We start from the raw sequence: 17,359 nt of genomic DNA, 5'->3' as shown, positions 1-17,359 counted from the left end.
ACACTAAGATTCTTCAGGACAAGTAGTTTTACCTAATTCTAGAATAGAGACACCTACAGCAGTAAAGAGATATAAGGGTATAAGTCAAGACCCTTTTAACACAAAATCAAAGATCTTAAAGGTGACAAGTCAATGCTAAAAAGTCAGTAAGTAGTAATGATGACGCCTGCCCATCTCCTTGGACTAGTGGAGGATTTATATTATGAATGATCACAATAAAAACTAAAACATCCTCAGCCAGCGTGGCTCAGTAGTTGAGCGTCGACCAGTGAACCAGGAGGTCATGGTTCGATTCCCGGTCAGTTGTGGGCTGGATCCCCAGTGAGGGGTGTGCAGGAGGCTGTTGATCAATAATTTTCTCTCATCATTGATGTTTCTATATCTCTCTCCCTCTCCCTTTCTTTCTGAAATCAATAAAAGTATATTTTTTAAAAAACTAAAACATTTTACCGGGTTTTCTATCAGAGTCTGATTTCTAGGGGACCAGAAAACACAAGTCTCTGATCCCCTTTTTGTTTTAATGAGTATTTCATCAAAGGAAAACCCAGGATGGGGGTGCCGGAGGGTAAAGGAGAATTGCCGTTCCCAACCGTTGTGCTTACCAAGACAATTATGACCATCATGAGCCAACATGAAGCCATCAAAACAAGTGCAGCGGTAATTGCCTGGAATATTCAAACAGTCATGGACACAGCCTCCTTTGAGTTCGTTTTCACATTCATCAATGTCTGAGGAATAAAAGAGAAGTAAACCAGTCAGATGCTATTTCTTTAGCATGGAGAAATATACATTTATCTTTAAACCAGCCACCCCACTTCTAGGAATCTACCCTGAAGATACATCTCCAACAACAGGAAAGTAAATATGCAAACAATTATTTACTGCAGCATTTGTAATTACAAAATACTAAAAACAACTTAAATGCAGAGGGTATAAGTCAAGAGCAGAGTAGTTAAAGAATTATGGTACATTTACTCAACAAATTACTATGCAGCTGTTAAAAAAACAGTGGTAAAGATCTCTATGGACTGATCTGGAGTGGTTTCAGGGATATACTATTAAGTAAAAGAAAAATGCAAAGGAGCCTCTCTAGTATGTTATCTTTGTGTAGAAAAATAAGGGAATACAAAACAACAACAAAAACAAAACAAGAAATTCTCACATTTTTTTTTTGGTCGAAATTAATAAGCTTATCCAAAATTTATATGGAAATGCAAAAGAAGAACCAAAATAGCTCTAGTCGGTTTGGCTCACTGGATCGAGCGTTGACCTGCAGACCAAAGGATCCTGGGTTGGATTCCGGTCAAGGGCATCACCTTGGTTGCAGGCTCCTCCCCGGCCCAGGCCCCGGTCAGGGCTCGTGCAAGAGGCAACCAATCAATATGTTTCTTTCACACTGATGTTTCTCTCTGTCTTTCCCTCTCTCTTCCACTCTCCCTAAAAATCATTGGAAAAATATCCTCGGTGAGGATTATCAACAATAGCAACAAAACAGAAACAAAACAATTTTGTAAAAGGAAAATTGTTTGGTGGACTTTCACTTACTATATAGCTATAGTTATCAAGACAGAGTATGGTAGGGGCATAAAGACAGACATAGAGGTCAATGAAACAGAATTGAGATCCAAAAATAAACCCTTATATTTATGGTCATTTAATTTCAGACAAAATTGCTAAGACAATTAATTTGTCAGAAGAAGTGATAGTCTTTTCAACAAATGGTGCTGAGACAATTGGATATCCATATGCAAAAAGATAAATTTAGGCCTTATCTAACACCATATGCAAAAATCAAACCCAAAATGGATCAGAGACCTAAATGTAAGAGCTTAAACAATAAAGCTTTTAAGAGAAAATATAGAGCTTTTATGAGAAAATCTTTGAAACCTTGTGTTAGGTAAAGATTTCTTAGATACAACACCAAACACAAAATTCATAAATTTTAAAATTTATAAATTGGGCTTTCACAAAACTAAAGACTTTTGCATTTCAAAAGACACCATTAAAAAATGAAGACAGGCTACAGATTGGTAGAAAAGACTTGTAAATCACATGTCTTATCAAGGACTTACAAAGAACTCTTATGACTCAATAATATTAAAAAAAAAAAACCTCCATTTTAGAATGGGCAAAGATTTAAATAGACATTTTACCAAAGAAGATACGTGAATGACTAATAAGCACATGAAAAGTTGCTCAACATTGTTCATTATTAGGGTAATTCAAATTAAAACCACAATGAGATACCATTTCACACTCACTAGAATAGTTATAATAAAAAGACAGGCAATGACAAATATTGGAAGGGATATGAAGAAATGGGAACCCTCACACACCGCTGATGATAATATAAGATGGCACAGCCACTTTGGAAAACAATTTGGCAGGTCCTTAAAATTTTGAACATAAATTTACCGCATAACCCCAAAATTCTACTCCTGTATATGTTTATATATATATGATAAATGTAAAATCATGTCCACACAATGACTTGCAGGTGAATATTCATAGCAACATTATAATAGCAAAAAGTAGAAGCAACCCAAATGTCTATCAACTGGTGAATGTATATTCATACATATAAAATATACATATCTATACAATGGAATACTGGTCAACAATTAAAAGGAATGAAAAGCCAATAAAGGCTACAACATAGATGAACCTCAAAAGGATTATGCTATGTGAAAGAAGACAAACTCAAAAGATCACATACTGTATGACTCCATTTATATGAAACTAGAGGCCCGGTGCACAAATTTGTGCACCAGTGAGGTCCCTCCGCCTGGCCTGCAGGATCGGGCCGAAACTGGCTCTCCAACATCCCCTGAGGGGTCCTGGATTGCAAGAGGGCACAGGCCAGGTCGAGGAACCCCACCAGTGCATGACTGGGGCCGGGGAGGGACACAGGAGGTTGGCCAGCCAGGGAGGGACCACAGGAGGGCTCCAGGGCGTGTCTGGCCTGTCTCGCTCAGTCCCGATCAGCTGGACCCCAGCAGCAAGCTAACCTACCAGTTGGAGCGTCTGCCCCTTGGTGGTCAGTGCACATCATAGCGACTGGTCAACCGGTCGACTGTCTGCCCCCTGGCAGTCAGTGCATGTCATAGCGAGTGGTTGAGCGGCCTTAGCATATCATTAGCATATTAGCTTTGATTGGTTGAACGGCCGACCAGATGACCGGACACTTAGCATATTAGGCTTTTATTATATAGGATGTCCAGAAAAGGCAACTTTATAGAGTTAGTGGTTGCCTGGAGTTGGAGCTGGGAACATGCGCATGAGGGACCTGATTGAGATGAGGAAAATGTCTGAAAACTATATTATGTAATGGTTGCATAACTCAGCTAATTTACCCAAAATCATTAATTTTTACACTTACTTAGAATTGATGAATTTTATGGTATGTAAATTATAATAAGAAAGTAGTTAAAAATAAAATACACATTTGTGTAAAAGAAATATAGGAAGGATAGACCAGAAACTACAGAGATGGTGACCCACAGTGTGTGGGAAAAGGGGTGGAGTGAAGGAGGAATGGGAAGAGAGTACTAGGAATAGGAGGAGGGAGTAACTCTTCTCTGAATGTTTGTACAGCTTTGACACTCAGAACCATAGTGATGTTTTACATATTAACCAAGAAGCAGGGGTGGGGGTGAAGTGAGGGATAAAAATTGGAATACAAATAGGGGGGAACAAACGAATATATGTATTATAAATGAATAATACAACCACACTGAAGAGAATGGGCAAGAAAAGCACTAGCCTAAGTAATTTTGAAAAACACTATCTTGACTGGCTGTTGTAAGGTTAAGAACAAAAACAGCTGTATCCAAAGACTGTCCTCTAATGACTAAACCTGTTTTACTCACAGGGCTATAGATTGGCAATTCTGCAAATACTTAATTTGTATACTAGAATTGAACAAACTAGGATTGGTAAATATATTTCAGATAATAAGAGCCAAGTTTCTCCGTTGGAGAAAAAAGTTATGAATAAGCAAAGAAGGAGGTTAGAATAAATCTTGTAGTATTGCTTTGGAATCCAAAGTATCAGTGTAACTCACTGTTACTTACACACACACACACACACACACACACACACACACACACACAAGATATAGATATAAAACATTAATAGTCTGGCTGGTGTTGCTCAGTGGTTGAGTGTCAACCCATGAACCAAGAGGTCACAGTTCAATTCCTAGTCAGGGTACATGCCCAGGTTGCAGGCTTGATCCCCAGTAGGGGGCATGCATGAGGCAGCCAATTGATGCTTCTCTCTCATCATTGATGTTTCTACCTCCCTCTCCCTTCTTCTCTCTGAAATCAATAAAAACACATCTTTAAAAAAATTAATAGAGATGTGGGGGGGGGGGCTAATAAACATACATACTAGTATATTTTCTAGCTCTGTCCACTGTGAAGACACAGGAGTAATCACTCCAGTAACAATGAAAACAGCAAACATCCAGATCTTGGTTTCTATGCACCATTTTTCAATAAAAGGAACCAGGGCTCCTTGGAGAAGTGGTTGATTCCAAGGCTAGGGTGGGGGAAAATAGAAGATGAGTTTGGAGCATTTTGCGGTGCCAGAAAATTAGGAATTTCTCATAAAAATGACAGGGGCATGTAAAAAGGACACAGGAGACAATGTGATGGAACTCCTAATGGCTAAAGCTGAAACAATTTGAGCCAAAAATAAGTAACTAAACGTCTATATATATAAAAACCTAAGCGACCGAATGACCAGTTGACCGGTTGCTATGACGCGCACTGACCACCAGGGGGCAGATGCTCAATGGAGGAGCTGCCCCCTGGTGATCAATGCATTCCACAGCCAACCTCCCGCCGCCGGCCAACCTCCTGTGGTCCCGCCCCCTGATGGCTGGCCAACCTCCCACAGCACCTCCCCCAGGCCGGCTCCCCCCCCCCCCCCAATCGGCCCCAATCACTGGCCAGGCTGAGGGACCCCCACCCATGCATGAATTCGTGCACCGGGCCTCTAGTAATTAAATAAATACCCATGAGTACATACTGGCATAAATACATAAACATAGAAATCAATGCATAAATGAATAGTGGAGAAGGAATCTTCCTTGTAGAAGAATACCAGTTTAATAGGTGTATAAGGAACAATGGAAACACAAAATTACCAAGAGGCACACATCATAGTAATAATTGTTACGGGCAAGATCCACAGTTGGATGCTAAAATCCATGGGCAACAATTTGAGAAGAAACAGAATATTAGCGTAGGCTGAGTGTATAGGCCCCAAGCCATGTGTCTATTGAAGAAAAAATACTAAGTTTGCAGTGGAGAAACCCGGAATATACCATCTTCACCAGGCGATCAATGGTATCATCACCTGTTAACATCTGCCATTGCGAGCTCCCCATGGGATGCACAGCAGCACTTCTGCAGCAGCCTTGTCAAAATTTCGCTGTGGTATTACTACAACCACATTCTTATCATGAGAAAAACAGACACAGCAGAGATGGTGACCCACAGTGTGTGGGGGAAAGGGGTGGAGTGAAGGAGGAATGGGAATAGGGTAATAGGAATAGGAGGAGGGAGTAACTCTTATCTTTTCAATTCCTGCCATATCAATGCTTATCATGAGGAAATATAAGGCAAACAAAAGAACTGAACTGTACTGGTCAAGTGTCCATGACTGGAAAGACTGAGGGGCTGTCATAGGCTGGAGGAGACAGAGAGACAACAGATAAATGTCCTGTGGGACTTCAAGCTGGATCCTGGGGCAGGGTGGGAGGGGTCAGGGGAGAAGAACGTTTAAAGAAAAAAATGTGAAATTTGAATAAGGTCTATAGTTTAGTTAATATTGTGGAGATGTTAATTTCCTGGTTTTGATACTGTATTATATTTATATAAGTTGTTAATATTTGGGTAAGATAAATGAAGGCTACATTTGAATTCTGCACTATTTTTGCAAAATTTCTGAAGCCTAAAATAATTTCTAAGTAAAAAAATTTTTTAAATACAGCTCCTATACAAAGGTCAAGTTTACATTCACTTTTGTTCAACTTAATTCAGTTCCCTAAACTGAAAAGTAAGGACCATATGCTGATTACTGACCACTGAAACATCCCCTCCCTGAAGTCTGAGATAAAAGCAAAGATCATTTAAAATAAAAAATCTTTATCTAAAGATTTTTAGATACTTTAAGCCACTTATGAATCACCTTATTTAAAAAAGACTTTCCAGGGCCCATACTTTCACATCTCCAACATTTGGGCAGAAGAAACTTTGAGGAGGATAAAATCCTGTCCACTCTGAGTAAACCCAGTTCTCACCCTTGAACTTAGACAGGAGCAAATGATTCCGCGGATTGGACCCAAGAGACTTAAAAACTAATAAGCCAAGAAACACACATAAAGGAGTTACATCTCTAAATCCTTGCAATCCTTCTCCTTCTGGACTCCTGTACCAAGAAGTCCAAACTAAACAGGACGTCCTTACTCACTAGGTTTCTACATATTGCAAGTATTCGAAGAGCAAACACTCCTAGGGTTTTAGTTTAAAATGCAAAGAATATATGCTCCATGTTAATGGTGATTACCTGTGGACAAATTTTCTGGGTTTTTTTCTTTTCATTTTTGTGTTGCTTAACTTTTTATAACACTAACCATATATTATGTTAAAAAGCAACTTAAGTACATAAAAGCAACAATGCCAGTGAATCAATTGCTATTTTAAACTCAATAGTAGACTTTTCAACTATAAACTGTTAGCAATTCAATTTTATTTGCGATTATAACCCAACAGCTAAGAATAAGGAAACTCTTGCCACCTGTCATTTACTAAATATGCACTTTATCCAGAAGAAGCTGTGGCCTGGTTCCTGCCCCCAGAGAGGACACAGTGACCAGAGGACATCGTGAAAAAGTGAACATTTCCCCCCCAAGCAGGGTACCAACACGTGTGAATTCTAACACTGTCCATAGAATATTGAAGATGGTGAGGGTGTGGTATGGAGGAACGGACAGACAGATGTGCCAGGGAGAGGCAGCTTTTCGGCTTCCCGTGATGTAGGGCAGTTAGGGAGATGGATGTCTGTCTCTGGGAAAATACGAATTTGAAGACACAGAAGGGCTTTATGGAGGGACCACCAACCCCACTTGCTGTGCACCTGACCAGGCGCATGCCTCCTCTGATGGAAGAGGCAGGAGTTTTGCTCCTCAGCAAAGAGAAGACCATAAATATTAGGATTTCTCACCCAACCCAAGAGGGACAGCGGGAGGCTGAGTGAACAGAAGAGACGTGGGGCCAGGGCCAGGGCTCGAGTGGAGATCTGACCTCCTTTTACCTGCGGGCTAATAGTGTGATCACAGCCACAAGTCCCTTTCCCAACTCCCCTGGGCCTCAGTATTCTCATCAGTAAAATGAAGGGTGGGGTTGGCTCAGAACTCCCTGAAAAGCCCTCCCTGCCCGCTCCAACATGCTGTGATTTCCAACCCCAGGAACAGCCTCCTCCTATGAGAGTCCAGTCTCCAGCTGGTTCTGAACTTCAGAGTTCACGACGCTGAGCTAACCCCCAGGGGCCAAGAACTCCAAGGGGCAGAGTCCAGACCTCAGGCTCCCAGATACGGACCTCTAAGGGCTTAAAATATCCTTCCGTACACATCTTTCCAGGGTGAACTTGCAGCTCCAAAAGAGGCAGGCCCTGGGTGTAGCTCTCAAGCGCGGCGGGTCACAACACCAAGCCGCCCAGAGCCATGGACAAGGTGGAGCTGCAGAGCGGCCAGAGGGGAGGGCAGGACCCTGGCACTCAGCCTCCAGAGAGAAGGTGCAAACCGGAGGGGAGAGCAGGATCTGCTGCTCCGGCTAGCACAGCCGCCTGCTGACTTTCTGCCCCCAAACGGAGCGGCACCAAAAGATACTAAAACACCTCTTTTCCTTTTTAGAAGGTAGCCACGTCGAACTGTGTGATCAGCTCCGAGGAAGGCCTGATGTTCCCAGTCCCTGAAGGATGAGAGTGGGGGGTGACTCAGGGGAAGGGGCAGGACTTTTACCCACATGAGTGGCCACTACAAGAGCCAAGAGCCGAGGAGGTGGGGAGCTTCCCCTGCTGGCCCACCCACCACGGGTCCCGGAGACACTTACCCGCACACTGCCTGCCCTCCCCTTGGTAGCCAGGCTTGCAGGAGCACTTGTAGGAGGTGAGCGTGTTCTGACACAGGGCATTGGGGTGGCAGTCATCTAGCCCGTGGGCACACTCGTCCACATCTGCAAAAGAGCACAGCAGCTCCTGGCCGGGTGCCCCAAGCCCTGTGTGCTCTGACCCTGGACCCTCTCGAGCATCATCTCCCACCAGCCCACCCGCCTTCACGCTTCACCAGCTAAACGGCTCGGGAGGCCCTGGGATGAACCATCCCATTTCCGATGCGGTTCCAGGCACAGCCTGATCCTTCTGACTGGAATACTCCCCACCCTCTCTATGCACCTTCAAGACTCAGCTCAGATCCACCCCCTCCAGGAAGCCTACCAGGACCCCCCAGAGGAGGGGAGGTGTCTCCCAAGAGGTGCTCCCCCATGTGTATCTCCTTTCATTGCACATGGCAGGCAGGGTTGTCCCTGTTTTCCTGCCTGTCTCCCCATCTTGATTACAGATTGGGCCCGTGCCCCCGTTGCCTGGAACACGGGTAGGCAACAGTAAATGCCTACACGTGTGACCAAGAGAAGTGAGCGGTGTCTGTCAGCTTTCTCTCGGGGTATGTTCTGGGCAGAAGGCTTGCCCCGGGCTCTGAGCGCACCATCCCAGCTCCCAGAGGGTGCAGAGAGGGAATGGTACCCACCCCCCTCCACCACTGCTCGCCCTCTCAACCTGGACACAGGCCTGGGCAGGAGTGTTTCCTGGTTGACATCACTCCAGGATGTTAATTAAAAACAAAAGTTTTGAAAGGATTTCAAGTTCGGTTAGCGAAGGCTGTCCAGAGTCCTTATCTACGCCGGCCCCACAGCCAGGCTGGCTGCTGCTTGCAGGATCCCGGGATCCTCCAACAGCCGCTGCTGCGCAAATAGAAGGATCCCGGGCGCCGACCCGCAGCCCCAGGAGAGCTGCCCGGCCCCGGAGGGAGCAGGACTGATGTGCCCTGGCCGCGGCCCCCGTTCCCCCTCCTGGGCGAGGAGGAGCCGGACCCTGAGAGCCCGATGCCCGGCTCCCTGCTCGGCAGGGGAGAGTCTGACCGGCAGGCACTCTCCGGGGGCCCCGGAGGCAGGGACCCTGGCAGACGGAACTGTCATCAGCCCCGGGTCCGAGGCCGGCCCGGGGCCTCCAGCCCCCGCGGTCGTGGCGCCTTGGCCTGGCCCAGGGGTGAGGGCCCCCGGGGAGCGGGGGCCACGCGGAGCCCCGCAGCCCAGTCCGGGGCCCGGCGCTCGGGGCGAGCCGCTGGGGGAACCGGGACCCCCTTCCCGCGCCCGCTCTGCCCGCCAGGTGCGCCCTGCGGCCGGACACTCACCCTCGGGCGGCGCCGGGACGCGGCCCGGGCCGGGCAGCACCGCCGCCCGCAGCAGCAGCGGCAGCAGCAGCGGCAGCAGCGCCCGGGCCGCCCCGGGGCAGCCGCGGCCCGCGACCCCCATGGCAGGCGCGGCGGCTGCGGGCAGAGGCGGCGGCGCGGGCGGCCGGCGAGGCGGCGGCTCCGGAGGTGAGTGCGGGCGCCCCGCCGCCGCGCGCTGACACCCGCCTGGCCCCGCCCGGCCCGAGCCCCGGCCTCATTTTCACACGGTCCTCCCCGCGGGCCCCCTCCCTCCCCCGCGCTCTCGGGCGCAGGGGGCGCGGCCACGGTGGCCCGAGCGTGGCTGTCAGCTTGCGGGCGGGCCTCGCCCCCCTCCCCGCCCCCTGGCCCGGGACCAACCCCGCTGCCCCCTCACTCCCGTCTTGCTGGGGCTCAGCCTCCTGCCCGGCCTGTGCACGGCGTCCTACAACTTGACCCGGTCCCCCTGGGGAGGGCAAACAGCCTTCTAGCCTGAACTGCTCGGACCTGGGGCACCCAGAAAGGGTCCTGGGGGCCTCAGAGTCCTACAGTCCCCAGACCCCAAAGCCCCCTTCGGGGCTTCCCGCCTCTCCACTTGGGAGGGGCACGTGTGGATGGAGTGGGGTGATTGCACACACACTGCACTCAGGAGAACTCAGTGAAGAGGTGACCCCAGTTGTCTGCTCGCCTCAGACATCCTCTGCACCTCTCTCTGCTCTGCCCTCTGACTGCCCGCCCCAGGCTCTCTGAAGGCAGGGGCCCACCTGAGACTCTCTCAGGGACACTCCCGGGCCCAGAATCACAGCAGAAAATGCCCACTTCCCTGGAAACCAGAGTCATCTCTCTTCAGGGCAGCCTACAAGGTGAAGGGAAAGGGGGCTAGAAGTCAAGGGTGAGCCTCCAGGGACAAGACTCAGCCCCAACTTCGCCTGGGGCACACGTGGTATCTGTGACCACCTGACGTCTGGCCCCTGCCATACAGGGAGTGCCTGACCACCCGGCCCCCCACACAAGACATCCTTCTAAGGCAGTGGTTCTCAACCTCCCTCATGCCGCGGCCCTTTAAGACAGCTCCTCATGTTGTGGTGACCCCCAACCATAAAATTATTTTCGTTGCTACTTCATAACTGTAATTTTGCTGCTGTTATGAATCGTAATGTAAATATCTGTGTTTTCCGATGGTCTTAGACGACCCACAGGTTGAGAACTGCTGCTGTGGAGCCTAAGACCATCGGAAAACACAGATATTTACATTACGATTCATAACAGTAGCAAAATTACAGTTAGGAAGTAGCAACGAAAATAATTTTATGGTTGGGGGTCACCACAACATGAGGAGCTGTATGAAAGGGTCGCGGCATGAGGAAGGTTGAGAACCACTGTTCTAAGGCCGTGGTCGGCAGACTGCGGCTCGAGAGCCACATGCGGCTCTTTGGCCCCTTGAGTGTGGCTCTTCCACAAAATACCATGGCCTGGGCGAGTCTATTTTGAAGAAGTGGCGTTAGAAGAAGTTTAAGTTTTAAAAATTTGGCTCTCAAAAGAAATTTCAATCGTTGTACTGTTGGTATTTGGCTCTGCTGACTAATGAGCTTGCCGACCACTGCCCTAAGGGAACACACTGCGTGGGCCTTCCCGCACCGCCCTAGGCCCCGAAGACTGCATCCCACCACGCTCAGCATCACTGCATCCCACCCCGCTCAGCATCACTCCTGGAAGAAACGTAGCAGCAGTTCCTAGATGCAACAAACATCATACTCAGGGATGTTGATGTTCTTTGAGCGTCTCTGTATTTATTACATTTTCTCCTGTGAATATACACATATATACATGTGCATTTGTGTGTGTCTATATTTATGTCTACACCTGTGTCTAGGTCTATATCTATCCATTCATTCCTTAATTGAAAAAAAGAAAAAGGAAGGAAACATCACAAAAAATCCCCGCCTAGCTCATGCACAGAAACATCTTCCGAGGGTCCATCCTCCCAGGGTTCCCCCCACTGCACCCCTCCTCTGCGGTCCTTGCCCCTCCCGTGCCATGGCACCCAGGCTGGGCCTGCCTGTTCGGGCCTTCGTGGCTAATGCCGCTGCCCGGTGGAGAACCCCAGAAAATAACTTTTCTGTGTTGTTTTCTTTTTGACCTTTTCATCCCCCGTGAAGGCAGGCAGGTTGCATCCCTTGTTCTGTCTTTCGCCCCTCCCTCCCGCCCCCTCTGTGTGGTGCGGGCAGAGACGCTCCGCTTTTTCTAGGCATAAGGGTGGGTTTTACACATTGGTAAATCTTCACTTAGTGAACCGTCCCCGCTGCCTTTGTCTTTGTGTCCTTAATGGTAGCCATAAATTACTGCCCTCTTTTCTCTGCGCTGCATCAGGCTTCATTGCTTTTGAAATGATCAAAGTTATTTTCTTTTAAAATCCAACTAGAAACTGCCCATTGTGTGGCATGGCGCTCTTTAGCTCCAGTCAACGCGTATAAATACATAAAGTTGCCTATTAAACGCTACGGGAGCCTCCTCCAGCCCCTGGTGCCTGCTAAAGAAATAAGACATGCGCTGTTCTTTCCCTTCACCGTTTCCCCGAGTTTATATTTCAGTAAGAATACAAATGAATAATGATAAGACCCAGTGCTTTTTGCCCAAGAGGGTCCGTTTTTGTTATGTTTCCTGGAAAAGTTCACCACCGGCACAGATCTTTAAAAACGTTCTGGATTCTGGTTTGTTTGCCCCAAACCTTCACACAAACGTGCTTTCAGCTGGGTGCTCCCAGAGTCCTGGGCAACCTTTCTGACACTTCAGATGAAAGCCACTGTGGCTCACAACTGGGAATTTCCATGGGGAAATTTGTGTTCCAATGTCAATGTTTCCGTGTTCCGATGTCAGGAGGGACTCTGTGGGCCATGCACTAGCTGCGCTCTGCCCTCTATTGTCCAGCTGAGGTCCCCACAAACTTTCAGAGGCCACAGGCACTGCCCTGGACTGAGGCTGTGAAACAGACTTGAGGGGAGAGGCAGCCCAGCCAGCCCGTCTCACTGGTGTGGGCTTCTGATTCCAGACTGTTGAGACGGAGAATCCTGGATGCCCCTGACTGTGAATGACTAGTTTAAACTCAGCGTTCATAGGACACTTTTCAATCACCATCTTCCTGACTCCTCAGCAGTCTCTGGAAACTCCTTCTAGAAAATGTCCCTCCCCTGAGTTTTTACCACAGGAGGCAAGCTCCTGGCTTTCTTCCTACCTCTCAGAAAAAGCCTTCTTTCTTTTTTTTAATATATATATTTTTATTGATTTCAGAGAGGAAGGGAGGAGAGAGAGACAGAAACATCAATGATGAGAGAGAATCATTGATCGACTGTCTCCACACGCCCCCACACTGGAGATCAAGCCCACAACCTGGGCATGTGCCCTGACCAGGAATCCAACTGTGACCTCCTGGTTCATAGGTTGATGCTCAATCACTGAGCCACACTGGCCAGGCAGGAAAAGCCTTCTTGATCATCTTCTTGGGATCCCCTTTTCACACCCCATGGTTCACGCATTCCCTGGATTCCAGAATAGAAATCCCCAGTTTAGATCTCTCCCCTTAGCTTCAGTCCTGTACTTCCAATTGCCTACTGGCTACTACCACCTCCACAGGTCCCTCAGATTGGATCTGTTCAAAAGGGAGCTCATCTTCCTCAAACCCGCTCCTCCTCAATGCTCTCTCTCTTAGAGAAGTCCACCTCCATTCTGCCAACACCAACTCAGAGACCTGGCAGGCATCCTGGACTTCATTCTCTCCCCACCACATCCAAACAATCACATCAACTCTACCTTCATACCATCTCTCAAAACCATCCTCTTCCTCCACACAAGCTGCCTGAGATCAGGGCCGCATCAGCCCTCACCTGGTCTGTTGCCCCTGGTCATGGTTCCTTACCGGTCTCCCTGTCTAGGATCTCACCCCCTTTCTGTGCATCTTCCACAGTGGCTGCCAAAGTGAGATGTAAATTTCATACCATTCCCAGTCTTCCTTGGGCTAAAGTCAAAACTCCCTTGATATAACCACTCTGGAGAACTGTTGGATTGTATCTACTGTAGCAAAACATGCCTATCCACTTCTAGGTATATACCTCAGAGAAATGAGTGCATAAGTGCACCAAAGAACATGTACAAGAATGTTCATAATAGCTGTGTTCACGCTAGCACAGAACTGGAAATAACCCTAATGACCACCAACCAGGGAACGCATGAACAAATGGTGGAATAGTCATTCAATGGAATACCACGGAGCAAGAGAACGATCAAACTCTGAAACAAGCAACATGGAGGCATTTCATGATCATTACACTGAGTGAAAGAAACCAGATACAAAAGGATACATATTGTAAAATTCCACTTCTATGGAGTTTAAGAGCAGGTAGAACTAATTCATAGCAATAGAATCCAAAATAGTAGTTCCCTCTGGGGATGGGTACTGACCGGGAAGGAGCATGAAGGCACCTTTGGAATGCTGGAAATGTTCCGCTAGATCTGCGTGTATATGGATGTGCCCATATATAAAAATTTGTTGAGATGTTGGCTGAAGATTATGCACCTTATGCACTTCATTGTGTGTGTATTTTTTAAAGATATTTTTATTGATTTCAGAAAGGAAAGGAGAGTGAGAGAAAGAAACATTAATGATGAGAGAGAATCATTGATCAGCTGCCTCCTGCATGCCCCCTACTGGGGATCAAACCTGAAATCCAGGCATGTTCCCTGACCGGGAATTGAACCGTGACTTCCTGGTTCATAGGTCAACACTCAATCACTGAGCCACCCCGGCCAGCCGGGCGTAAGTGTTTTACTTCAATCAATAAATTGAAACAAGAGCTGCCAAGCCAAAGACCTTTATGATTCAATCCCATTTTACCTTTCTCGCTTCTCTCTTATAAGCTCTGCTCCAGTAACATCAAATTACTTGTGTGAGGAGCTTGTCACTTTTCCCCTTATACATTTTTTCTTTTACACACGTTGCTCCCTTTGACTGAAAGATATGGCATCTGTCTCAATAACTATTTGAAAAAATGAAGTGCAGCATCTTGATTACCCCAAGGAAAAAGTTGTTTGCTGAGATGTCTCCAAAAAAACAATGAGCTATGGGTGAAATACTCGAGTCTGCAGATTAGCAGATCCTGAGGACTAAGGCGGGAATGAAAACCCATCTGCTCTTGCATACACATTCATTTCTTCTCCGTAGAGGCTTTCACATCTCCTGGAAAACTTTTTCAGTATGTCTGAACTGGATGTGAGGTAGTAAATTTTTTGGTTATTTACCCTATCTGTTCCCTCCTCTTTCCTAACAGATATTCATCCCCCCCTGAGGCAGTCCGGTTCCTAGGAGGGAAGCTGCACAACCTTCAACGTCAGGCTTTGGAATTGGCTTCAGACAATATCTTTCATTCCATTCCCCTTGCAATAGTCATTGGTTCAGAGATAAGCATTTGACAATGTTCCAATCAAAGTGAATCTTGGGCCCTTTGTTTGAAAGGCTGGAATGGAGGGGTTCTCTGTTCTTCCTGTGAAGTTATTGTGGTGAATGAGAAACAGGGACAGCCTTCTTGATACCAAGGGGACGAGGGGAAGCCAAGAGAAACACTGAGACGCCAACCCGAAGGCATGCCCCACCTCAGCACCTCTGGTGATATGTGCCAATACACGTCCTTATTTTTCAATTGATCCCTTTTTTAAATTTATATTTTATTTTTACTTTTTAAAATTGTGGTAAAATATATGTAACATAAAAATTACCACTTTAACCATTTTAAAGTGTACAATTTAGTGGCATTAAGTATATCCATATTGTGTAACCATTGCTGCAATTCACCTCTAGATCTTTTTTCATCTTGCAAAACTGAAACTCTACTCATTAAGTAATAATTGCTCATTCCCCATCTCGCTCCTGGCAACCACCATTCTACTTTCTGTTTCTGTGCATTTGACTACTCTAAGTACCTCCTCGTATGAATGGAATCATATAGTTTTTGTAGCTGGCTTATTTCATGTAGCATGATGTCTTCAACATTCATCCATATTGTAGCATGTGTCAGAATTTCCTTTCTTTCTTTAAGACTGAATAATATTCCATTATATTGTATACCACATTTTGTTTATCCATTCATCTGTCAATGGATTGCTTCCACCCTTTGGCTATCATGAGTAATACTGCTGTAATCATGGTTGTATAAATATTTGTGTCTCTGTTTTCAATTCTTTTTAGTATTTACCAAGGAGTGGATGTGCTGGATCATATGGTAATTTTATTTTTAATTTTTCCAGGAAGGGCAATACTGTTTACCATAGCAGCACTGTTATTCTACACTCCCACCAGCAATGCACTAGCATTCTAATTTCTTTAGATATTCACCAACACTTACACTGAGTGGCCAGATTATTATGATCTCTGAAGGCATAATAATCTGGCCACTCAGTATATATGTATTATATTAGAGGCCTGGTGCATGAATTCATGCATGGGTGGGGTCCAGCCAGCCTGGCCAGGGGGAGGGTACATGGGCGGTTGGCCGGCCTGCCTGCTGGTCGAACTCCTGGTCGAGGGGATATTTTTTTGCATATTAGCCTTTTATTATATAGGATATACACTGAGTGGCCAGATTATTATGCATTCAGAGATCATAATAATCTGGCCACTCAGTGTATTTCCCGGTTTGGGTGTTTTTTGTTTGTTTGCTTGCTTTTTAATAATAGCCATCCTAATGGATGTGAAGTGGTATCTCATTGTGGTTTTCTGAATTGGGTTCTCTGCTATTTGCCAAAAATGTTCCTATCCAGTTCCACATAATCCTCCATTAAACTTTGCGTAGTAAGTGGTCCTAGGGTGGGAGAAAGATAGGTGGATAGGGTTGAATCCTACTCAATGCCAAGTCATCTGGCATCAGATCCTCCTTCTTAACCACTGCTCCATAGAGCTCATATGTGTGCCAGACACTGCTAGGCACTGTGGGAAATACAAGATAAATTTGGGGCAAAGCCTGCCTCAAAGAGCTTGCAGCCAGCAGAAAAGAGATATAATATGTATTCATTCTCAACACCTCTTCCAAAATATGCATAAAACAATTTTTGTTTTAAAACCTTTGGTGCTCCCCCTTCTTTCTATGAAGCAAACATATAATTAATACAAAATATTTATAATATTGTACACAAAAAAGCAAATATAGATCAATATCAGTTATGACCATCAATTAAAAACCCTAAACAAAAAAATTAATCAGAATTCAGGATCATAATTAAGTGGGATACATTTCAGAATGCAAGAATGATTTAATAGCAAATATAACATCCAGAAATAGTCACCAAATCACACATAGCTACAGATTCTCCAAGATGGCGGTGTAGATAAATGCCTGAACTCCCACAACCACATCAAAATTACAACTAAAATACAGAACAATCATCATCCAGAACTGCTGGAAAGCTGGCTAAATGGAAGTCCTACAACTAGAGAAGTAAAGAAGTCAGCACACTGAGACTAGTAAGAAGTGTGGAGGTGTAGAATGGGCTGGGCTGGCAGTGCCGCTTTTTTGAATCTGGAGAGAGATTGTCTCTGCAGAGGCTGCCAGGAGGAAGAAGGGGTCCCAGCCCCACACCAGACCCCTAGCCCAGGGTCCCAGAGCTGGGAAAAGACATCCCTACAGGCAGTAAGAACTACAGACTGTAAAAACCAGTGCAGATTGGGGCTCAGTGACACAGAGGCTGCTGGAGGTCCAGCTGTTACTCTTAAAAGGCCAGTAACATGAACTGAACTTACAAGGTCCCTCTTCCTATGAGCTCCAGCACCAGGGCAAGGCTCTGGGGAACACAGACACATATGAGGAGGAACTGGATTACCTGGCA

General features: G+C 46.3%; 1 protein-coding gene across 2 annotated transcripts in view; it reads right to left on the bottom strand.

Annotated features, from left to right (window-relative positions):
- Positions 1-9,596, bottom strand: part of SCUBE2 (signal peptide, CUB domain and EGF like domain containing 2) — a gene marked incomplete at its 5' end in the record, with an annotated part of 63,472 nt that extends 53,876 nt beyond the window's left edge. For both annotated transcript variants that reach the window (XM_079787115.1, XM_079787116.1), the window contains 3 exons: positions 603-728; positions 8,121-8,243; positions 9,476-9,596. In XM_079787115.1, coding sequence (XP_079643241.1) covers positions 603-728; positions 8,121-8,243; positions 9,476-9,596 — 370 coding nt within the window. The remainder of the gene's footprint in view (positions 1-602; positions 729-8,120; positions 8,244-9,475) is intronic.
- Positions 9,597-17,359: the final 7,763 nt, after the last annotated feature.

The sequence above is a fragment of the Cnephaeus nilssonii genome (genome assembly GCF_951640355.1).
Source record: "Cnephaeus nilssonii genome assembly, chromosome: 13".
In the NCBI taxonomy this organism is placed as follows: domain Eukaryota; kingdom Metazoa; phylum Chordata; class Mammalia; order Chiroptera; family Vespertilionidae; genus Cnephaeus; species Cnephaeus nilssonii.
This window is presented reverse-complemented; position numbering and strand designations above follow the sequence as displayed.